The 24,007-nt window shown below is 43.1% G+C and overlaps 5 protein-coding genes across 6 annotated transcripts; 2 read left to right on the top strand and 3 right to left on the bottom strand.

Annotated features, from left to right (window-relative positions):
- Positions 1-127: 127 nt before the first annotated feature.
- RB195_017320 (uncharacterized protein) lies at positions 128-8,011 on the bottom strand (the record flags this gene model as incomplete). The annotated part of the gene is made up of 6 exons (XM_064184265.1): positions 128-138; positions 416-524; positions 1,285-1,416; positions 1,591-1,740; positions 6,541-6,663; positions 7,919-8,011. 6 exons carry the CDS (start codon positions 8,009-8,011, stop codon positions 128-130), a joined length of 618 nt encoding a protein of 205 aa, XP_064040146.1.
- Positions 8,012-8,347: 336 nt separating this feature from the next.
- On the top strand, positions 8,348-8,797 carry RB195_017319 (uncharacterized protein; the record flags this gene model as incomplete). Its single annotated transcript, XM_064184264.1, has 1 exon — positions 8,348-8,797. The coding sequence occupies one exon, from the start codon at positions 8,348-8,350 to the stop codon at positions 8,795-8,797; it is 450 nt and encodes a 149-aa protein (XP_064040145.1).
- RB195_017318 (uncharacterized protein) lies at positions 8,657-9,076 on the bottom strand (the record flags this gene model as incomplete). The annotated part of the gene is made up of 1 exon (XM_064184263.1): positions 8,657-9,076. The coding sequence occupies one exon, from the start codon at positions 9,074-9,076 to the stop codon at positions 8,657-8,659; it is 420 nt and encodes a 139-aa protein (XP_064040144.1).
- A 1,879-nt stretch (positions 9,077-10,955) lies between these two features.
- Positions 10,956-14,727, bottom strand: RB195_017317 (uncharacterized protein; the record flags this gene model as incomplete). 2 transcript variants are annotated; one of them, XM_064184262.1, is made up of 7 exons in its annotated part: positions 10,956-11,037; positions 11,108-11,301; positions 11,358-11,470; positions 11,615-11,723; positions 12,354-12,485; positions 14,349-14,498; positions 14,623-14,727. In XM_064184262.1, 7 exons carry the CDS (start codon positions 14,725-14,727, stop codon positions 10,956-10,958), a joined length of 885 nt encoding a protein of 294 aa, XP_064040143.1. The 2 variants fall into 2 exon arrangements, with proteins under 2 accessions (XP_064040143.1, XP_064040142.1); XM_064184261.1 differs by having other exon boundaries at positions 11,358-11,723.
- A 4,943-nt stretch (positions 14,728-19,670) lies between these two features.
- On the top strand, positions 19,671-20,101 carry RB195_017316 (uncharacterized protein; the record flags this gene model as incomplete). Its single annotated transcript, XM_064184260.1, has 2 exons — positions 19,671-19,727; positions 19,829-20,101. The coding sequence occupies 2 exons, from the start codon at positions 19,671-19,673 to the stop codon at positions 20,099-20,101; spliced, it is 330 nt and encodes a 109-aa protein (XP_064040141.1).
- Between the last annotated feature and the right edge of the window lie 3,906 nt (positions 20,102-24,007).

The following is a 24,007-nucleotide window of genomic DNA, read 5'->3' as shown; positions in this document are numbered from 1 at the left end:
AAGATTGAAAATGTGACCATAAAGTGGACCGGTCCCTGCAGGATTATGCCATAAATACAGTACGATAGCGGTCATTATGAAAATGGTTCCAAAATGAAGAAGCAAAGGTAATTCCAATTTCAGTTTTTTATGGTCGCGCTGAAAAATGAAACACAACAGTAAGGGCTGTTTTGACATAGTTCAGTTAAATCTAGAAATGAAAATACAGAAATATGCGGAAGTGAAGGTCGAACCTTAGTAGTTAAAACTACGAATATATAAATGTAGCACAAAAGGCTGCAAATGACTACAAATTCTGCGAAATACAAATCCATATTGTACAAAAAATCAGCAAGAAATGTCCCTTCTAAAAGACGATAAAAACGATCTTTGTTCAAGTATCTATATTTGGTACAAGATTTTGGTTATTCCTAACCTGTAAAGAAAAATCCTGGGATGTACGCATCCCATATTGTTTGAACTTGCCCAGATAGACAGAGAGCAGCATTGAAAGCTCCAAAAATCCAGCAGCATGCGATGATAGCCTTAAAAATGGCTTTTTCCTCAAAATAATTGTGAAGTCTTGATTCCCAAAATCGATTGATTCTTTCCGAAATTGAAAAACTTTTGTAAAACATATTAAGACAGCGTATAATATTGACTTTTACGTGGTGCGGGACACTGGGTGCGTGTAAAGAGGGTCCCGGCGGAATTTCGAGCACGCTCCGATCACGCCTCGTCAGAGCAATTAGCGATGATGTGTGTCCTGAAGAGATTCAGGCGGACAATGCCTATACGGGGTCGTAGATGATGATGGGGAAGAGAGTGATTCCGTCCATTTCTCCCTAAATGCCGTAAAAAACGGCCCAGAAGATGAGGCTTCGAGTTTCGGGGCGCTATTTTCTACGACAACTTCGATTGGAGCGCGCCAGCATGTGTAGGCGCCTCATCTTCTGGGCCGTTTTTTACGGGAATTAGGAAGAAATGGACAGAATCACCCTCTTGCTCATCATCTACGACCCTGTGCAAGCATTGCCCACCTAAAATCCGTACCATCCCAGATTCGTGGGTGATACCTTTAAGTTACGTGACTCGCTGAAATGTAACGTTTGCGGTTTTTCCCCTCTTGGCAGCATGTGGTGATGTTTTTGATAAACTAATTTCAGGGAAACGTCTTGTCTCTAGTACAATGAAAGCATAGAAATAAATATTTGTACTAACTTCTTTTATAGAGGATATTTGACAGCTAGTACCCTAGGTTGCTTGTAACTGGCTTTTAATTTAGCTAAATCGCATAAGACTCACATAAGAAATTTTTAGACTGCTCAATAGTCTTGCATGGATTGGTAGAGCAATTGCCAAAAACCGTTTTACTGCCACCACTAAGATCATCGGATATTCAACTGCCCAGCTGCCTTGGAATATGGCTCCGTTTATCTGAAATTCGAGGTTTTGTGACGAATATAAATGGAATACATTCACTCAATTTAAATAATGGACTCCTACATCACTAAACGTGAAACTATTATGCGAAACAAAAAACATCTGTGCTGAGTCATTCTTATTCCTTATATTCCCGCGCTTATTTAATTTTTATAATAAGGGACTTACTGAATTAAAAGTATAATTCATATTTCCATGTGGGATTGTCACTGCCGCAGCTATAATTTGTGACAGTAGATTTATCGAGCATGCTATAGAGGCATGTTGCATAATACGGAAAACGGGAAGTTTTGCCAGTGATACTGTGTTTTGAATTATCTGAAATTGATTGATTGATTTGGAAGAAGATTATCGTTTTGTTAAAACTGAAAATTGTTCACAACAACTACCGTTGTTTCTACTTCATTGAGATTCGTTCTTTTGATCATTTATTCAAGTTCATGCGAACTATTTTGAAAAAGAGGAGTCAAAAATAGTCAGCACACACATGAGGATTGAGGCAATACACGATAGTTACGGTCGCTTCTGAACATGTTCAGCTGGACTAACGTAACGCCTCCTGCTGCGGAACCGGACGCTGTTGCTCCGATATGCGCATTGGCGCAGTGAAAATATGTCAAAGAATAGCGATTTTTTTAAACAGGCGGGACACAAACGTCCACCTTCGCAGCGGACCCATCGCATAAGCTCAATCTAACCACGTTAAACGCTGACGATACTTCTAGAACACTACTCAGATAATTCTTGAACTCACCACAATTAAGCGTATATGAAGCACTAAGAATATAAATCCTACAAGAACATAGGCAATGAAGAATGGAGTGTGTAGCTTCGACAGTTCTTCCATGTTATGTCCCATTCTAAATTATATTAGCTGCTTGGGCATAAATAGCGAAGTGAATGCGTGGCGAACCTGATCCTTAAACTTGAGAAACGTTGCATATTTTCAAGCTCGCGCATCATCGACTATTGAAAACCATAGAGGAAATGAAGCGTTTGCAAGAATTTTTGAGGCTGCGATCCCTCTCCTATATGGGAGGAGAGGCGTAATTCACAAGCGTCGCACAATGCTATCTATAGCTCTTGTAATTTTAGACATGAGAAGCATCCTGATGACTGTTGAGCATGCTATAGAGGCGCGTCTCATAATAGGTCTCGGAAAAATTTTAGTGTCTCAAATTCCTAGATTTGCGAGGAGAGCTGCGAGTTTCTTCAATACTACTTGTTTACTAAACAACTGTGAGATCCGTCTCTGCCTACTAAATGATAGATCACATTCTTTGAAATTTCCCTCTCAATGTTGTCTTTAGATGTGATGAGAATAGTAGCTATAAAATAATCAGCGCCAGTTTCAGCACAAATGCAGGTTTAGATTCGCGTTTTAAAGGCATCACCCCACGAATCCGAGGTGGTACGGATTCCAGGTGGAGTATTTGCATACGGGATAGTAGATTATGGAGAGGAGGGTGATTCCGTCCATCTCTTACTAACTGCCATAAAAAAAACGGCCCGGAAGATGCGGCGCTTTCAAGGCTGGCGCGCTCCAGTCGAACTCGCTGTAGAAAATAGCGCGCCGCAACGCTCGAAGCCGTATATTCCGGTCCGTTTTTTACGGCAATTAGGAAAAAATCGAAGGAATCACCCCGCTCTCCTTAATCTACGATCCCGTATACAAGTACTCTACCTGAAATCCGTACCACCTCAGATTCGTGGAGTGATGCCTTTAAGTCGATATTTCTCCCTGTGTGCTGTGCGGTTAAAGGCAGCATACCAGGAATCTGAGATGGTGCGGATTTCAGGTGGAGTATCCGTATACGGGGTCGTAGATTATGGAGAGGGGATAGTTCCGCTCATCTCTCCCTGCATCACTGCAAACAGCCGCCTTCAGAATGCTGTTTTGTACGACGCCATCAACTGCAACACTCCACCTCTTGCGCCCCCTCCGCCCTGCAATTCGTGGAAAATTTATTCGGACTGCCCCGATAGGCAGTAAGGGATGCTACGCGTGCAAGAGTGGCGCGCTGCAATAGAAGGCATCGTACAAGACAGCATTTAGGGGCCGGCTGCTTTCAGTGATTCAGCGAGAGATGAGCGGAACCACTCCGGTCTCCATAATCTACTATCGCGTATATGAATACTCCACCTGGAATCCGTATCACCTCAGATTCGTGGGTGATGCCTTTAAAGCGCGAATCTTAACCTGCATTTGTGCTGAAACTGGCGCTGGTTAAATGCCCATCATGCCTATCACCTACAACCCCATACAAGCATTGCCCACCTGAAATGCGTACCACCCCCGATTCGTGGGGTGATGCCTTCAAAAGTTATGGAAAGCGAGCAACTTGGCTAACTACGTTTCTTGTTGCATACTGGTTTAATTAGAGAATTTTAGGTACAGCATATGCAATTCTGTCTTGCACATGCACATGGTAGGCCTCCCTTCATTAAACGCAGTCAAGCACCTCATTGCACCCCATGTCTTGTTACTCATGCGCCATGTTGCGTAATAGCTTTGAGGAATGACGGCAACAACCAGATGTAGTCTGGAGTTCAACATCGTCAAGATGTGCCTTTGTACGATTGAGGGACCGCTCGAACTCTTAATCGTAAGTGCTCGCGAAACTACGGAAATAATTGAGGACTATAACAAGAGCATCTTTTGTGATGAAATGTGTTGATAAATATGGCAGCAAGCAGTAGTTGTCGTGATTGATGTAAATGCAAAGGCAGAACTCAAACAACAGTATGTATGCTGGGAAAATGGCACTATCCCGAGGAGCAAATAACGGAGACCGTCTGTAGCTTCGTGAGCAGACAGACCTCATCACTGATTCACGTTTACGAGGATTCATCGACGCCGTCAACTTATGTGGCAGCGATGATCCCTTTCGACGCGAGGAGGACGGCGAAAGAGAATGATGCCGACTCATGGGCTTCAACTCGATTACTTTCTTACTAGGAACATCTCTCTGTCGGAAATCCAAAGATCTAAACCTAGAGCTGTCTGGGACATCGCGTTAGATTTCGACGACTAATCAGTCATGATCAGTCTAGCGGTGGAAGACCTTGCACATGTGAAAAAAATAAAATGAAAATTTGAAAATCTTCAAATTGTGGTCTTGGTGATCACAATGTCCCTCCCGGCCATAACTACGTGAGTTGTGTAGTTTCCAGCGCATTTAAAATTCTTTTTTAGTGTGTGGAATCGAGCTCTATCTATTTAGTGCTCTCTAGCACTGCCTTGTGGCGATATAATAAATATTAACTGGGAAATTCAAACAGCATCATAGCTCCTGATAAACCTACCCCCATCCTTTCCCCACGACTCGGATGCGAATCATCGGACTGTTGGTTGCATTCCTAGTTGTGTCGCACACTTGAGAATTTGTCTGCCTAGTTGCACAATTTGTCTGCCTAGTTCGGTGCCGAGTAGGTGGTTGTACTCTATCTATTGCAGTCAGCCAGTTAGACTAGCACAATCCTCAACCATCTGGGTAAATTCTCAGCAAGAAAGGGTACGGAGTTGCAGTGAGTAAGGTAAATCCCGCAGTAACTTACTTCGCTCTCTCCTATCACATACACACACTCACTCGATGTGATTTGATGTTGCGTTGGTGTCGGCTTGACTGTTTTAGGCATGACAGTACGTTCAAATGTGCGTGAACCTTGCGTAAACTTTTGCTTGATCCGCTTGCGACCCAGAAGGACTGAAAACTTGTTGCGCTGTATGGGTGATCGCTGCAAGTTCTACGTTTACTGCATTCCATGCCATTGGGTTGGCCGTACGTTGACAACTGATCGACAACAGGCTTATATCCTCTAGCGTACAGTTGCATATCCGCGTTAAACCAACAGAAAACGTAAAACATAGGTAAACAAATGTGAATGGAGATGGATCTTGTTGAAAGTAAATATGGACAGAGAATACTCTAGGTAAGCATATGCTCAAGAGGGGAACATGAATGTTTTCAAAAATAAAGTGGCATTTGTCGTGACTTTCAGTCTTTCTAATTTCCCCTGTTGACCACGTTCCCCAAAACAAGCATGCAATTTTCAGAATAACCACAAGCATTTGAATAATCAATGTGTAAAAGTATACGGAAGGTAATATAAATAAATAGGTATATATTTTTTGTAATATTAGTTTGTCCTGTAATTTTTATTCCAGCTTTTTTAACATTTCTATTTTTTATTCTACAACAGTATGTTCTTGACAACAACGTGGTCAGCGAAATAGTAACTTCCAGCACGTTAATTGTCGATTCTTGTGGAACAGGCGACTGTGAATTTAGAAAGTCGACGAAATTGAAAGAAACTTATTGAGCGACCACGCAATTTACAGATGAGAAAAATTTGATGATTAGTTCGAGTTTGTTGCTGTGGAGATTTGGACAAGAATATTGAAAAGGACTTGTATTATCTAGTTTAATTCAAGAGCAGAAATTCTCAACAATTTTCAAAAATAATTCACCTACATTATCGAGTACATAACGGAACAATCCATTTTCCATTTTCAATTATGCTTTCAATTATTCTTCCGTTTCCTGTATTAGGTGGGAAAAATAAAACAAGTTTTTAGAAATATGCCTAGAAAGAAAAGAAACTTTCACGTATATTTCGAAAAAATCTGTTTAAAGAAATCCCAAGATTGTTTGTTAATCTTTTTTTTCTTTCAATGCATAACCACTTGTATTTGCTCGTGAAATAGTAAGCAGGAATTTTCTACAGAAATGTACTTGGTTCATGCAATCATAAATTATAAGATTCCTGAGGGAGATTATCGATTAGCAAGCGTATGACGTTATAATAGGTAAATATAAGTATACATATGTATATATACAATAAGAAATAACATGTAACGTGATGACTATTGCACATTATCATCGTGTATAATCATATGTTTTAACTTTTTGAGAGAAAAGGTAAAGAATAGAGGTACATCTTTTCTGAAAGGTCAATATTTCTACGTAGATGTTCTCAGCTACCATTTAAAGCCGCGAAATCCCAGTGAGAATGTCTCGGAAGAAAAAATTGTACCATTCTGAATCTTATCAAATTACCATATTTGCTAGGTAATTGATGTTGTGCCATGATCACAACAATTCACTTAGCACTCACTACAAAACAATGTCTGGCTGTACTCGAAAGCGTCAACATTTCGAAGAATACCCATTGCGGAGCAGAGCTTGTGTTCTCCACGTGTCCATTAGTGGGTTTTCTCTGAGAGCATTCTGATAATGTCTGAAAAGACAAAGGTTGAGCATGTAATCTTGAAAACATTTATTAAATGAGAAATAGTCTGATCTAGGTAACATACTTGCTAGTCGTCAGCTACATGGGACATCGGGAAATTTGGGAATTTTGAAGACATCTAAAGGGGAGTTACACGGAGTTGAGGTAGGAATAAAGTCTTTCATGTACGTGAATGTGGTCGTTCCTTCCGTATGATGTTGTCTTTTTCTCGTTCATTTTCACGTTTCAACTTGAAGAAGATTAACAGTCACTACAGATTAGGAGCTTTATGCGCTCCAGCAATCTACACTTTTGCATTAGCTCGAACGAGATAAATACTTTTAAAATTGGTTCTTTTCACTACTATAATCGACAAGTTATGATATATCGCGTTGTTTTTGGAGAAGAGCGAAAAGCTTCTGCTAGGCTCTAATGCCAGACATGTTCCAAGAATTGCGGTGACGTCATTCACATGAGCCCTGTTAAAGGCATCACAACACGAATCGGGGGTGCTGCGGGTTCCAGGTGGGTTATGCCTTTACGGGGTCGTAGATTATGGAGAAGAGAGTGATTCTGTCCACTTCTTACCACTTCTAATTGCCGTAAAAAACGGGCCGGAAGATGCGGCGTGTGCACAAGGCTGATGTGATCCAGTCGAACTCCTTTTAGAAAATAGCCGAAACGCCGAAATGCTCGAAGTTGTATCTTCAAAGCCGGTTTTTACGGCAATTAAGAAAAATAGACAAAGTCACCCTTCTCCCCGTAATCTACGATCCCGTATACGAATCATCTTGATCACCTTGACTCCCGTGATCTTCGAACTTGTCGAGCGGGCGCCAGTAATTCTTCCACTTGTCCCGATCACGTGCCAGAGTAGCCCAGTGGTTCCTCCTCTCGCGTGGGACACAAAGAGCATCATACTTTTCTTTGAAGGACTTCGTGAAGAAATCTGACCATCGGGTCAGCGGTCTGTAGTGCGTCCAATATCGTGGGGAATTGCGTTCTCGAGGGTGGCTGTGAATATTTTGGGTGAGATTGTATCACCCTATCGGACCGCCCTCTTTACGTCCACCATGATATTCATGTAGAATGGCGAAATTCCGGTCGTGAAGTTGCTGTACAATTCTCGAAGTACCTTTATGTACTGAGTAGGGACGCCTTGGTTGTCCAAGGCTTCCACGACCGCTTCCGTCTCAACTCAGTAGAAGGCCTTCTTTAAGTCGATGAAGGTGAGACAGAGAGGTATCTTGTACTCTCATGATACCTCGATGAGTTTCGAAACAGTGTGAAACGAAACTGTGCTCAGTCGTGCTGAATCCTTTTCGAAACCCTGCTTGTTCGCATAGCTGTCCTTCATCCAAGACGTTTTCAATCCTATTAAGCATCACTCTTGTAAAGAGCTTGTAGATGACGGACAGTAAGCAGATTGGGCGATAGTTGCCGATTTCATGTGGATCTCCCTTTTTATACAACAACACGGTCTTACTGGTCTTCCACTGTTTAGAAACCTTGCATTCCTACAGGTAACGTGTAAAGAGCCTCGCCAGGGTGTTGATGAGTACTGGCGGAAGCTTCTTCAGTTGCTCTGGTTTTATTCTGTCGGGACCGGGTGTCGTACGATTTCTTACCGACATGATAGCATGACGTACTTCGGACGGGAAAACCTCTGGAATGACATGTCCATCTTCCTCAGATGGCGAGGAGGCAAGTGGACATGGCTGTCGAAGAGATCAGAGTAGAAGTCGTAGATGATTTTCTCCATCCTCCTTCTCGATGCAATTGCTGTTCCCTTCGGGTTCCGGAGAGCAGTCATCCTCTTCTTGCGACTGGCGAAGTCTCGACGGGCATAGCAGATGCTTTCCCCGCCTTTGCAGCTTCAGCTAGCACTTCTGCTCTTCTCTCTTTAAGGTCTTCCTTTATCGCCTCTCTGCAAAGCTTTGCGAGCACGGACGTGAGCTCTTGGTTCCCTGCGGCTCGTGCTGCTCCACGCTGGCGTATTAGCTTAAGGATTTTCCAAAGGCAGGCGTCTCTTGGTGGTTTTAGAACTCTCAGCCTTCTTCGCGCAGTCGTGAAGGTGTTCGACGTGCCGGTCACATTCCTCGTCGATGTCGTCCACTGCGGAATCTTCCCAAAAGCCGGCTAACGCAGCGAAGGGATCCCAGTTGATAATAGTTCTTGGATTTATCCCTCTGAACTTGGCGGCTTTTTCTGCTCTCCATGTGAAGGAAAATCTTCCTCGGAGGAGGCGATGGTCCGATCCCGTATAGAACTTCGGTACAATAGCGTCCGTCAGGCAGAACCTTTTATTAACGATGATGTGGTCTATTTCATTACGGTATCCTCCACCGGGTGACTCCCACGTCCAGCGTAGAGAGGAGGGCTTCTGGAATTGCGAGTTCCCATGGATGGTCTTAGTCGTCATGAAAACTCTCCCCTTGGTCGTTCCATTGTAGGCCGTGGATCCCGATGTGAAGTTCCTCCGGCGTTCTTCTTGGCCCAACTTTGGCGTTGAAATCGCCAATTATGACTTTGTAGAAGGCATGATCTTCTCGGTAGAACTTTTCCAGGTCTATATAGAAAGTTTCGACTTCCTCTTCACCGTAGCGACGAAGATAGTCAAAGCTGATGTTGGACCACACCTTCTCATCCGCAGACGTCCGATTCGGATCGTAAGGTGTTCGAAAGAGTCTATGTTCTTTGCCATACTCGTGTTGACGAGGACGCCAACTCCACCAACACCTCTACTGTCGCATGTTCCTAAGAACAGTTCTTCTCCAGTTTCATATACGGCGTTTAGAGGGTGACGTCGTCTCATCTAGGTCAGTCCGATGACGTCGTACTTGATCTTCTTGGCTTGCATCATCAGATCTTCGATGGCCGCTTCCGATGTACGTGCGCCATAAGTACAGATCGTCATCCTAGTCATTTTTCGTTTCGGTAGCCTATATGACTCCTGCAACCCCGTCCTTCCTGGCGCTACCGTACCAGGCTTTTCTCCGGAATCAGGACTCTTTTCACCTCCCAGTCACTTGATTGCAGGTTTTTGGCCGCACCGACGTGCGGAATACAAAGATGTCATGAGTCAGTCCTGGCTCAGCAGAAAAAGGGAGTCCATCCTCTGAATCCACCCGCATCTCTGGGCAAGCACAAGGTCGCTTTTAGTCCGCGATTAGCCACCTATCCACCACCCGGGGACGCGCCACGTAGCGTCGCGACTAACCGGCTGTGATCCCTCTAGTGAGGGAGATCCGTGGCCGTATACGAATACTCCACCTGAAATCCGTATCAGCTCAGATTCATGGGGTGAGCCTTCAAGGTGGGTTACGCCTTTAGGAGGTCGCAGATTATGGGAGAAAGGTGATTTCGTTTATTTCTTCCTAATTCTCGTTTAAAAAAAAAACGGCCCGGAAGATGCGGAGGGTGCTGAGGGATGCTGGCGCGCTCCAGTCGAACTTGCTGTAGAAAATAGGGCCACCGAAGCCGCATCTTCCGGGCGGTTTTTTTTTGCGACGATTAGGAAGAAATGGATGGAATCACCCGATTCCCCGCAGTCTACGCCCCGTTTAGGCATCATATGTTCTAACTTTTTGAGGCAAAAGAGAAAGAAAAGGGTAGGCATCAACGGGTTTTCCATCCACGTGTTACGTTCTATTGTATGTAGCTTTGTTGGACGCACTGTTCACTTTTTCACTTTTGAAGACTATCGAAAAGTATCGAACAGCAGTGTGACGACGACGAGCTGGAACGTACGCTCTTTTTCTGCTTAGAACATTCCCCATCTCTCGGCCAGGCCTCTATCGAATCGCTGCATTTAGATTTTGGAACCGTTTTAAAGGCAACACAAAGTCCTTTGCATTCACTGTGTACTTCTGTGCACTTATTTTTCGCACCAATGGAAGCTGAACAAAAATTGAAATTATTTAGGAGGCTGAGGGAAGTGCCGGCACCGGCAAATTGTGATTTAAAAAATTGGCTCCGTCTCTCGGCCCTTGTTTAGTAATGACAGTAGACCTCCTCCTCGCCTTCCTTCTGCTCGAGAAGTGAAGCCAAAGTTCCGTATATGCATTCTCCAAGAATGATATGAGATATCAAAATGAGTCGATTCCATAAGTTTATCGTCCAATCACGTTAGCCTATTGGCCAATGTTCAGTGTTTTTTTTTTCAAAAAAATTGTAACAATTGAAAAAATAATATAAGCAATAAGCAGGGAAACAAGGATTCCATATATGTTCCATAAAAGGTTCAGTAGAAAATACATTGAGTAATAAAAGTTAGCAGCACAGCGGCCTGTTGCCAATATTTATTTGGTATTAGTTTGCTTCAAAATTATGGTCTTAGTGTCCTCGTGAAGTTTTCTGCAAAAGAATCTTTCTCGGATCGACCTGAAATAGATGGTTATTTTGCTGTTAGTGTAATATTGTGATAAATTATAATGACTTCATATCCACTCACTCATTGGTCAACAGGGCAAGTACTGGAGATACACAGAATCTAAGCAGAACGAAGAGGTTGAAAATATGTCCATAAAGATCATTCTGGCATGGTGGATAATGCCACAGATAGAGTACTGCAGCCGTTAAGGCAAAAATTGTCCCGAAATGAAGAATCAATGGCAATTCCACTTTTATAGATCTTATGGCGTTGTGCTAAAAGTGCGCTTTGCCCTGGCGTTTTTTCAATCGCTAACCGTCTCTCAACTAACCTTTTTGGATAAAATCATAAAAATTGAAATATAGCATATAAGACTGGATAGAATAACAAATTCGGCGAAATAAAAGTCCATGTAGGAAATGAAATCTGCGAGAGCAGTTCCACCTGAGAATCGCTTAATTAGCAGAGCTTGTTTGAGAAGAATAAACGATCCACATGACTTTTCATACATTCCTTTACTCTCTGCCGTAATCAAAGAGCAATTGCGCTCAGATGCTTGAACATATTCGGTTTCCGGTATACTCTTACTTGTAAAAGCAAATCCTGGCACTGTGGCGATCCAGATACTCTGAACTTGTCCTAAAAGACAGATAACGGCATTGAAAATACCAAAACCCCAACAAAGTCCAACCATACCCTGAAAGTAAAATGTATAGTTTAATCCTTTTTCATACTGGCACCACAAAAATAAGAATAAAAAATAATGTAGATTTTTCCCATAGAGTAGCTTACCAGTAACGTTAACTACTTCTTTACTTACATGAAAGTAAAATAAAAAAATAACCAACATTACTGCCCCCGTGAGCACAATCTGGGCAAGTCAGATGACTGAGGTGAGGTCAGTTGCATTTTCTCACGCACTTAAAGGCAACACGAATCTGGGGTGGTGCGGGTTTCGGGTGGGTTATGCCAATGCGAGGTCATAGATTGTGGGAAGGAGGGGGATTCCGTCCATTTCTTCTTAATTTCCGTAAAAAAACGGCTCGGAAGATGCAGCACGAGCAAAGGGCTGGTGAATGAATCCAATGGAACTCGTTGTGGAAAATAGAGCGGCGGAACGCTCGAAGGCTCATCTTCCTTGCCGTTTTTTTTTACGGAGATTAGGAAGAAATGATCGGGATCCCATCCGTTTCTGCAATCTGCGATCCCGCATAGTCTTTGACCATCAGAAATCCATATCACGTCAGATTCGTGGAATGATGCCTTTAAGAAAGATTTGCAATTTGGAGCAATATAATTTTTGCAAACAGAATGAGCTTCAACTTACATTAGCGAAGCTAAGATCAAAAATTCGATTTGAGGTCATAGGATAGGCGACTGACAGAAGTCGATTTGCAGCTAGAATCAAGATCATTGGGTACTCGACAGCCCAACTGCCTTGAAAAATGGCGCCGTTTATCTATAATGCATGTAAGTTGTTTGCAGAATTTACCAGTGCCAGTGATAGGGCTGAAGATAGAAGATGTAGTGGCCACTGTAAATGTTTGCCAGGAATCACAAAATACGCGAAATTAGCTTTTTTTCGTTTTGCTATATGGCTTGCATCAGTATGATATTTTTCATTATATCTGGACTTCAATCAGCTTGTAGGTGTGGAATCTATCGGTCAAACTTGGCAGAGATTCTTAACATCTACTGCTGAAATACTTTTTGAAAAATTTTTGCCTCTGTATGCCAAACAGCGCTGGTATTCCGAGCTGTCTCCGCTGCAGATCTGCCCAACTTGAAGTCGTAGAAGAAGATTTAATGAAAATCTCACTTGTATATATTATCTCCTAATTCTTGGTAATGAACAAATACTAATTCTCGTTAAAGATCACTGAAAAACTAATAACTAAAACGAAATGCGCTACAAAAAGCCATACAGTTCCTAATATTGAAGGTGAGTGTAACCAGAAGAAATTTGTCGTGAAGATATACCAACGTTATTTTTGCACCAACCTAACACATGGTGTAGAAATTTCCAATACCCTTTCTCTTTGTGACAAGCGCATGCTCCTTTGCTCCTGTTGCCGTGCGTAAACTGGCTGAAACGAGTGTTAGGCGTAGTGAAGAGGCAAGACTCTTTCGAATACGACCCCTCACCCTACCTCCTCTCTCCTTCCCCTTCTCCGTTGTTTCTGCAATTGGATTTGTCCTACAAAACGGTCATACTGCGGTTTTCTGGCACCTATTAGAGATGGGAAAATGGCATTTTTTCCTCGCGGCGCAGAAAGCAAGAAAGTCCGCAGTTGCTATCCACGAGGAGTTGAAAAAAGTCGACTCATAGATCACATACCATGTGAAGAAGCGACCTCTTAACTTTCTCCTTTCTTTTTAACTTTCTTTCTTAACTTTACTTCCTAGGCATCTTGAGAAAAAAAATTCCTACTAACAAACAACCACAAAATGTTACTACATGATTGAAGGTATCAACAAGTAACAAATGATAAAGTGATAAGCAAAGTCGCAATAAGCCTGTGCATACGAGCAGTTACTAGACAGAACTAATCAAATCTTCCACTTTTATGAATGAAAGATGTGCATGAAACACATCTTCAATCATTCTTGCCCCAAACTAGACACATCAGAGTTGACCAATCCGTATGTATACCTTCACGTACACATTCAACTTCCGTTCAGAATTTTTGGATCAATGAACGCGTGTGCAGCCTCACAATGACTCGTAGGGGCGGGCAGATGTGGGAATTCACTACTTCTACCTCCCCAGATAAATCTCGTCTCAATTTATTGACCCCGGAAGGATGAAAGGCTTTCCTAGTTCCGAGCCATCGATCGTACGATCGCAGCGGAACTTCTTACCGACTGCACTACACCTGAACGCTCTCACCTTATTGGTGAGAGTTATGAAGTAGAAACAAAAAGAAACACGCAGATCCATCTATTTCTCAATTTCTGGCAAAGAATTCCTGGCTGCTACATCTTCTGTGCACTCTACTAGAACCACGAGGACATGTTATTTTTTTGGAAAACACCTCCATGAAATTAAATATTGGATGTAAGATGTCGGATTGTAACCCCCATCTCATTTTTAACTCTTAACTCTCTCAGTAATGGCCGGAATTTCGCAAAACAGAATTTACCATACCTCTACGAAACCAAAATATCTCAGAAAATTCCCACATTCTTCTTAATCCGCTCAAGGTGTTTGGAGCAACAGCACAGCTTTGCGGATTACCGAACTCCTCTTCTGGTTTAGTTCACGTGAAACATTTCAGGCTCGTAATCTTGCATTTCCCCTCAAGTTGTTTGTGTTACTTACCCAGTTGAGTGTATAATTCATGTTATAATCTGCCAATGTGGATGCTACAGCGACTATTTGCGATACTATGTTTATGGAACATGCAATAGAATCATGTTGTATAATACGAAAAGCCGGTAGTTTCACAAGTGACTTATTTTTTTGTATGACCTGAAATGGAAAATTTGAACCAGAAAATTTAGACAAATCTCGTTGCAAACAAGAAAAATATTTTTTGTTCTCCTGAAGTTCTTTCGGTACTGTATCACAGTAATTATGGAGCCTGCAAACTCACAATTATGAATCGGAAATGGAACATCAGAAATACAACACCAGTAACAATGTAGAGAATAAAGAACGGTGTATGAAGGTTCGATAACTCATGTGTAGTATCGCTCATTCTGAAGAACACAGAAATTATTCCTACATCGAGCAAAATGCTCCTTTACAACGCTGTAATTTTGATACCAGTCTGAATGTCCGGCTAAAGCCGGACTTCAGTCTTTCGGTGGTTTTAGATTCGCTCCCCTTCACTGACCAATGAAAGTTTTAACAACGCTTTCCTTCTCTTCTTTATATTATAAATTAAGGCGAAAGATTACGGAGTTCTCCTTCTAAACGCGTCAATTCTACATTTGGAGAATATTCGACCATCAGCTACAAACACTCCTTCGATGCCAGAATAATGTAGATACCATTTTAAAGCATTACTCGAAGTATGAGTATTCCTCCTGATTTCTCCCAATAGTTATCACAGAATGACGTTTTAACATTAAATGATGTGAAAGACATTATCCTACTGATAAAGATAACGTTCCACGTCAGATCACATAAACATCTTGCTACTATTTAAGCAGCCATTTGCATGCGTGTTTCCACTTTCTGAGAACGGCATGCTACAAACTTGAGGCGAAAGAAGAAGGAAATAGGCACACGGAGTAGTCATAAAAGTGAAGAGCAAAGCGCCAAGTGATTACGGCTATGAAACGGCTGCAACCATTTACCTTTTGCATCATGCACATTAATTTATTGCGCTCCAATGACCGGGTCCACCGACGCCGGTGGATGCGTCGCACCCTCTTCTATAGGTATCTGGCGCTAGCGCACCAATCTGGCGCCGGTGGACCCGTTCCACCCCCTTCTATAGGTATCTGGCGCCGGTGGACCCGTTCAACCCTCTTCTATAGGTATCTGGCGCCGGTGGGCCCGTTCCAACCCCTTCTATAGGTATCTGGCGCCGGTGGACCCGTTCCACCTCCTTCTATAGGTATCTGGCACCGGTGGACTCGTCGCACCCTCTTCTACAGGTATCTGGCGCCGGTGGACTCGTCGCACCCCCTTCTATAGGTATCTGGCGCCGGCGCGCCAATGCGACACCGCGGGACCGGTCGCAACCCATTTTCGAATTTGGTGACACACACACACACACACACACACACACACACACACACACACACACACACACACACACACACACACACACACACACACACACACACACACACACACACACACACACACACACACACACACACGCACGCACGCACGCACGCACGCACGCACGGGACAAGCTTGTTATTATATATCATAATCATGATCATGATAATTATTTTCACGGATTGAATATTAATCAGTTACATTTCTTCGTTGGAGCTAGTGACAGTGACTATCATCCACTTATGGTCACATGCACTAAGGGCCGGAAATCGGAAGAATAAAGATCGAAGAATAACTCATGGTCTGTTTTGAGGTTTTCGAACTATAGCGTTTCTGGCAAAAAGAAAACTATCAAAAAAAACCCCAAAAATCAGGAAAAAAAATGAGCAGCACTTTACAGATGATGATTGTTACCAATCCCTGCTTCTTCAGCAATAAAAAAAATGAAGGCGGACTAATGTCGGGAAGAACTGAAGAGGAGCGTTAAACGCATCACCCCACGAATCTGAGGTGGTACGGATTTCAGGTGGAGTATTCGTATACGTTATAGTAGATATACGAAGGGGGGGGGGGGGAGGTAATTCTGTCCATTTCTTCCTAATTGCCGTAAACAGCGGCCCGGAAGATGCGACGCCACGCAAGGCTGGGGCGCTCCAGTCGAACTCCTTGCAGAAAATAGTGCGCCAGAACGCTCGAAGCCGTATCTTCCGGGCCGTTTTTTACGGCACTTAGGAAAAAATGGACGGAATCACCCCCTCTCCATAATCTACTATCCCGTATACGAATACTTCACCTGAAACCCGTACCACCTCAGATTTGTGGAGTGATGCCTTTAAGGTTAGGCAGGTGATCTGCGTTGTTTCTCTTGGAAAACAGCAGCCTATTCGTGGAGCAGCGTTAGAAGCGACGTTATAAGTGTCGGTGTGAGCAGCACTTTCCTTCAAACTGCGGTGGAAGGTGCTTCTCTGTGCAGAAGTCAGAAATGAGTAGTGATGGTCGTTGAGCTCGAAGCTTCGTTGATATTTGTTATGTTTTGAGGGCTTACATATTAGGTTAACGATTCAGTATGTAACATCCAGTAATATGAAAAGCTGAATTCGAATAGCTCGTATTCAAGTTTTTAGATAGGGATAAAGTGGTTACAAATTGCTCGTATTCAACTGAGAAAACGCGTAACGAAAACAATGATGTCAATTGCGAGATAGACCATAGACAAACGAGAATAACTAAAATATGTAATGACAGCAACGATGTTAACGTGATTATATTTCTGAAAAACGGAAGTACACAGATTTTAGTAGAGAATAGGCAGGTGTATCGATGTAATGAAGAAAGAATGTTATTAGAAATAACCTATTCATCGGATGTTATCAGTAGGGTAGAGCATAGAAGAATTTACTAGAACTGATTCTTATAATCAGCTTCAGAAAAATATGTCTTAACAAAAGGGCAGTGCACTTTCTTGCGACACCTCTTCAAGCGCACGTGAGACGCACGTGTGAAAGACAGGATTGACGTTGATGTTAGGATCTCTTCGCCCGAAGATAGGATAAGGGGCATAGGCTACGAGTTTTGGCGTCCTCACACACAATGCTACCCAAGCGATCACGGAAACGGCTTCCGTGCCTGAATTCTTCTACGAAACACTTCGTACGCGCGCTCATATTTGGTCTGTGTCGCCTGCGAGCGTACCAAGAGCTTCCTTCAGTACCCTATTCAAGCAAAACAAATAAAAAGACTGCTAAGGAAACCGAAAAACCGTGTACATAGGTGGCGCGTTACAAAGGTGCCTCATAGGGTAATTTGAACACAAAGGCTGTTCCCCACGCCATTTCTCAGGATGATGAGGGGAGATTAGGGTTTAGCGTAATCACGTTCATACTCGTGATCTGCACCCTTAACTCTATCCTTCAGGGGAGAGCTCCCAACATTATACAGTCGGGTCAAAACGACATGAATCACGAGTGTAGTTGCAGCGCATTTGCGTACGGGCTCGAAACTTCGTGGTTGTCCAGTAAGTAGGTGACATATGCGCGTGGGTAACAAATGCAAACTCGACGGAAGGCATATATGGAATTGACCTTGTCGGGTTATTTCTCAGATCTGATCACAACTTACTAAGATTAAAGGCTTGGTGACGGTCTTTTTGTTGGCAGAGTTGACTTTGAAGTTTCAAAGACTTCAGAGATGCGCCACCAGGATTCCACCACCACAATTGGAAACCTTTTGAGCGGACTTGTAAGAAAGTCATGGGCAAAAAGCTCTTTCTAATCTATACGACTCTCCATTTTTTCCACTTCTATCTTACTTCCAGTCGTACTTTACGATTTAGACATACGTTTACTCGATACTAAAAGTTTTTATGCAAAGCATAATCGTACCCAACGCCGTACGATTTCGTCGGTTCGTCCGCAAAATCATTATCGATAAAGGAACAAAATAATGGATCTGAATTCCTACGTACCTCCACCTTGTGGAGTTTACGCGTTTTCTGGAGTTGAACTGTTCAGTACTATAAGTTCTCCAGTAGGTAAAAAGGTTTCATGGCTCTCGAACTTCACTTTAACCGATCGGAAGCTACCCGGAGGTTTTTCTCCTCATTTTTCGGAAGAATTTGCTTTGTTTTCGTAAAGACGTCTGACCATCGGGTCGGCGGTCTTCCTGTGCTGCGTTTGATGTTGCATGGTATCCAGTCGCTCGCCTCTCTGGTCCAATGATTGTCATTGAAACGCATCGCTTGTCCGGCCCACATAATTTTGCTTCTCCTGGCATATGCGGTAGCGTCTGTAATCTTCGGTGATGTGCGAGTAAAATTGGACGGAGATTGAATTGGAGTTTCTATAACGTTAATCTCATTCTATTCCTGCTTGCGAAACGTCCACGTTTCTGAAAGAGGAGCCTCGACGCTCTTATACGCTCTCAAAACCGCTCGTTTTCTCCTGCCCAGCTTGGAGGTCAGGTCGTTCTTCATGTTCATTTACCGACCGAGATGAAAATGGGTGTTGCAATCCTATATGTTCGTTCCGTTGAGCGTAAATGAGAGATCCTAGACTCATCCGTTTCGCATAAACATCGTCTATTTCAGATTCAGCTGAAGACTGATGCATCCGCGTGGTTCTCCAATTTGGGTCAGCATTCGTTCCGTTTGTCTGATGCTTGATCTCATCAGAACGTTGTCACCAGCTAAGAGCAGATGGTCTAGCTGTCAACTTTCACTCTCATGTCCTCCTATTTTAACTTCCGCATTGCGTTCTCGAAAGTAGCCGTGAATATTTTAGGCGATATTGTGTTCCTCCCGGACTCCACTCTTCACGTCGATAATGATATTCTTTTAGAATGGCGAAATTCCGGTCGCGAACTTACCGTGGAACTCCCAAAGTACTTGGTTGTCTTAAGCTTCCATGGCCGCTTCCGTCTCAACTGAGTCGGAAACTTTCTTTGGCCCAGTTGAGACGGAAGCGGCCATGGCCAGCGTTTCACCTTCATTAACTTGAAGGAAGTTTCCTTCAAGTTAATGAAGGTGAGACAGGGCAGCACACTGTACTTTCGCGATACCTCGATAAGTTTCGAAGCAGAATGAATGTAGTCATGGTGCTGAACTCTTTTCGAAACGATAGTCTCTCACATGGATCTCTTCCATCTAACGCTTTCTCGATCCTGTTAGATGTCCTTAGATGACGTACAATAAGCAGATTGGACGAAGTTACCGATGTCTTGTGGGTGTCCCCTCTTATACAACATCACTGTCTTGTTGGTTTTCCATTGATAAGGAACCTTTCGTTCCGACGGGTGACATGTAAAGAGCCTCACCAGGTTGTTGATAAGTACTGGCGGTACGTTTTTTAGATGTTCAGATACAATCTTGTGAGGACCGGGTGAAGTAAGATTCTTGACCGACATCAAGGCATGTCGGACTTCGGAAAGGAGGACTTCTGGAATGACATGTCCGCCTTTTCTGGAATGGTGAGGAGGCCAGTGGACGTGGTTGTTAAAGAAATCTGAGTAGAAATCGTGAATGACTTTTGCTATCTCCCTTCTCGATTAGAGAAATCACCTTTGTTCAGGTCTTCTTTCATCACTTCCCTGCAACGCTTCGCGAGCTCGGACGTGAGTTCATGGTTGTGTGCAGCTCTTCGCTTTCCTCGTGTAGTCGTGAAAATGTTTTACTAGCCGTTCATATCCGGGTCGATGTTGTCCATAATCATATCCATCTCCCAAAAGCCGGCAAGCAAAGCGAAGAGCTCCCAGTCCATGATGATTTTGGGAGTTCGCTTTGTGAACCTCGCGGCTTCGCGGCTCTTTGTGCGAAAGAAATTCCTCCTCAAAGAATGCGATGATTCAATCCCGTATAAAACGTTGGTACAACGGCGAAAGGCAAAACCTTTTGCTGACGACGATGTAGTCAATTTCATTATGGTATATTCCGTCGGGTGATTCCCACGTCCAGCGTGGAGGGGAGGGCTTCTGGAATTGCGAGTTTCCATGTATGGTCTCAATCGTCATGATAAACTCGGAAAGCCTCTCTCTACTCATTCCATTGAAGACCGTGGGTTCCGATGTGGAGTTCTCCAGATATTCCTCTGGGGGCCAATTTTAGCCTTGAAATCACCAACTAAAACCTTGCAGAAGGTCACCAGATTTTTAATGGCTGTAAATGCAAGGGTACGTCCGTTGTAAGGACATATCGTGATCCCAGTCTTTTTCCATTATGGTACCCTACATGACTCCTTCGACCCCACCCTTGCTGGCGCTGCCGTACCAGGCTTTCTTCCGGAATCCGCGGAATCTTTTCCAGTACTGTGTCCTGCATATAAATATAAAACCCATGGAGAGGTGGCGAACCTATTCCCATAAATTTTTGAGAGAACGTTACATTCTCCCGGGGGTGGACGGATGGAGCTTATTTTTTAGGGCCGACTCCAAAGTGCCTCCCTTGCATCTCCAAGTCGCTTAATTCCAGGCTTTTGGCCGGACCGATGTACGGTATACAATAGTGTCATGAAAAGAAGAGCAGAAACAGGGAGCCTATCTCCTGAATCTACCTGCGTCTCAGGGGAGGCACAAAGTCGCTTCTGGTCGGGCGAATAGTCCCTATCCGCCAACTAGGGACGCCTAGCCTCATTAATGAGGGAGTTCCGTGGGACTTTGAGGTGGATAGCAAAATCTTTCCTCACTAGAAACGATCTGATCTAAATGTAAATGAGTTTCCATCTGAAATATCGCTTTCTCAGTTTTCTTCATTGATATCTCTCAGCGAATTTAATCAGAATTTGTTTAAAGGCATCACCCCACGAATCTGAGGTGGTGCAGATTTCAGGTGGAGTATTTGTATACGGGATGGGAGACTGTGGAGAGGGGGGTGATTCCGTTCATTTGTTCGTAATTGCCGTAAAAATAGTGCGCCAAAACGCCTGAAACCGTCTCTTCCGGGCCGTTTTGATGCGTTGATCCTTTAGCAATGATAAACGCAAACATTTTCTAAGCGCACAGTGAAATGATGAATTAGCTCCTCTCTATTCCAAATATAGCCTGTAGAAGTTCTATTAGTTTGTCATAAATCTGCTCCATGACCTTTAAACGCTTTGGACAGGTGGCTGGATTTGAAAAGCGCTGTTTTTGACTGAGAATGGACACTAGCATTGAAAAGGAGATGGGCAACGTCGGTAGTGACATCTGCTGTGTTTCTTCTGTCCTTTCTGCCCCCCTTTGATTTGGTTACGCAAAGAACACTGTAGTGGCTCTTGCCAGTCTCTATAAATGAGTGCGCGCCCTTGGAGAATCATTGAATAGTCCAGTGCTGATGCGACAACCCCTTCTACTTAACCACTATAGATTGCCAAATCACCAGTCTCTTTTTAGGAGTCTCAGTCTTTTATCTGTCGCGCGTGCATAATCCTCCCACACGTGTTCTAGTTTTACAAAACAGCATTCTATTGGCGCTGATGCCTCCTGTTGACTTATTAAGAATACTCTCTCAAATCCCGGCGCTCGGCACTCTTCCGTTACTCGTTGATGTCTCAATTTTTTCTCACTTAGAACGCGAAATTGTAGTCTCTTGATTGTTACAAAATCAGTTAGCAGAGTCAACAAGCGTTTGTACGAAGAAAGTTGAGCAGCGATCTACTTGTTCGAATTTTTCCATGAGTCTCGGTAGATAGACAAAGAAAGAGTACGATAAAAGGCAAGAGGTAGCGGCGAGACGGTACAATTGATTTTTCGCTGTTCCGTTTTTCAGGAAAAATCGCAACTCCTCATGAATAAAGATTGATGTTTTAGTGTTCATGCGAAGCAAGCGTGAAGCAAAATCGAATACAAGCAGTCTGCTATTTTTTCTTTCCTGATTGGAGTTTTTAGTTTTGCCTCCACCAGTCCATTGTTTCACCGATGCACTAATTCGAAAGAAACTCTTCTGCTGCTCGCCCAAACTAAAACCTGTTGCTACTCGGTTTTATCAACAAGAAGAGCCCTCAAACATGGATAATTTGACAGTTATACTAAAAAAAGTCATTACGAATGCAAATCCTGAAGAAAGCTTAGATCATATGCTTAAGATCAAAGGAAGAACTAATACAATAACGTGAATGATTGCTTCAACGCGATTGAGCTAGGATTATCGTAAGTGATAACTGTAGCTAAACCAGAATAAGCGATGCGCATAATGTGAATAATATACGAACACAAACGAGACAAATCAGACGTGAAAATACGCGCTGTCGAAAGTCGAAGACCAACAAAGGCGAAGAAGATTGAGGCCGTAGAGCTATTACCTGCTATATAACCGATTTGACCTACTCGCATCGGCTATATATGAAAAGGAATGTATCTGATACCCTTGAAAAACATTGCACCTGCTTCCTTCCAAGCGACGACTACTATCCGCAACAAACAGGTGTTACAGAATCCTAATGGTTTGTGTTGCAAATTTCCGGCCTTACCGATTTAGAACATTAACACTATTAAAATAGATCATGACTATCTTTGTTGACACCTAGCAAATAGTTCTTTCTAGAGCTTAAAATTGACAGCTGGATCCGCAAATTCAGCAGAACAAATCTTTCTGCGGGATGGGTGTGGCGCAGTCGGTCAGACGTGCGTTGTAGCCACACCGTCGATGGTTCGAAAGCCCCATGGTGCAAATCAAGCCTTTTATCCCTCCGGGGTCGATAAATTGGAGTTGTCTGAGGAGGATAAAAACACTGATTATCGAACTTGATTATCGGCGAGCCCCCGCATGTATAGGCCAACATGCGTTCTAATACTCCAACGATTACGAATTGCGGTAAAACGCGTTAACACATCTCAAGACGATTGATTAACGCGAAAGACTCTATCATTTATCTTTTTTGCTAATCTACAACTAGATATTGTTTTGCTTATTTGGTTTAAACGGCAGGCGGATGTTATTGTCTAACGCGACATATTTGCATATTCGCAGAGGTGAGTCGTCCTTGAAATTATTTGAGCCCATCCTATTCGATCTTCCGCTAGAGCTCGCACAGAATCTATCAATCCGTTGCTGTTCCATATTCTGCGAAACTTTACGTCTCGCTTGACGTCGATCCTCCAGTTTAAGTCCCGGAGGATTCTCACGGCAACTTAGACAAGGCGATCCTATTGTCTCCTTACAATGTAACATACAAAGCGAAGACGGTTTTCAGCGAGCAAGCGTTCGCTTGAACAGCTTAGTTGTCGATCACAGACATTTCATCAAGGAATTGAACGCACAACAGACCTTAGCGCATCTTTGCTGAATATCTCCCACATAAATGCCGTCGCTTTCCAACAATCCAGATGATAGAACTCGTTCAGAAGTTCATTTGATTGTCCGTTCACCGTGATTACTGGTGAGGGTATAGCGGAGACCAACAACAATAAGAAATGCGAAATCTTAAGCTACTTTTCGGTCATCTTCGTCACCCCTTTCCCCCAAATTCCATAGAAATTAATAGATTGAAGCAATTCCAGTAGTGATCATTAATTTATCACAGAGGCAAACGATTCCAATGTATCATCTCATACAGATCGGAAGAGCTGTATGAAGTATGTGTGGCGCAACAACAAGGAGCATTTTCTGCGGCCTAGTTTAACATTTTTAGTCTAAAACCAAAAAGACCAAAAATTTCAGTTTAAAACAGTTTCGATGGTTTTGAAATTTTGGTTCAAGGTACTGCGCCAAGTAGAGATTTCCATCGAGCAAATACCATATACAGAAACTTTCTTGTTGCTCAAAAGGAAAACTGCTT

This window comes from Necator americanus, chromosome II (genome assembly GCF_031761385.1).
Source record: "Necator americanus strain Aroian chromosome II, whole genome shotgun sequence".
Lineage (NCBI taxonomy): Eukaryota > Metazoa > Nematoda > Chromadorea > Rhabditida > Ancylostomatidae > Necator > Necator americanus.
Note: the sequence above shows the minus strand (reverse complement) of the source record. Positions and strands in the feature narration are given on the sequence as shown.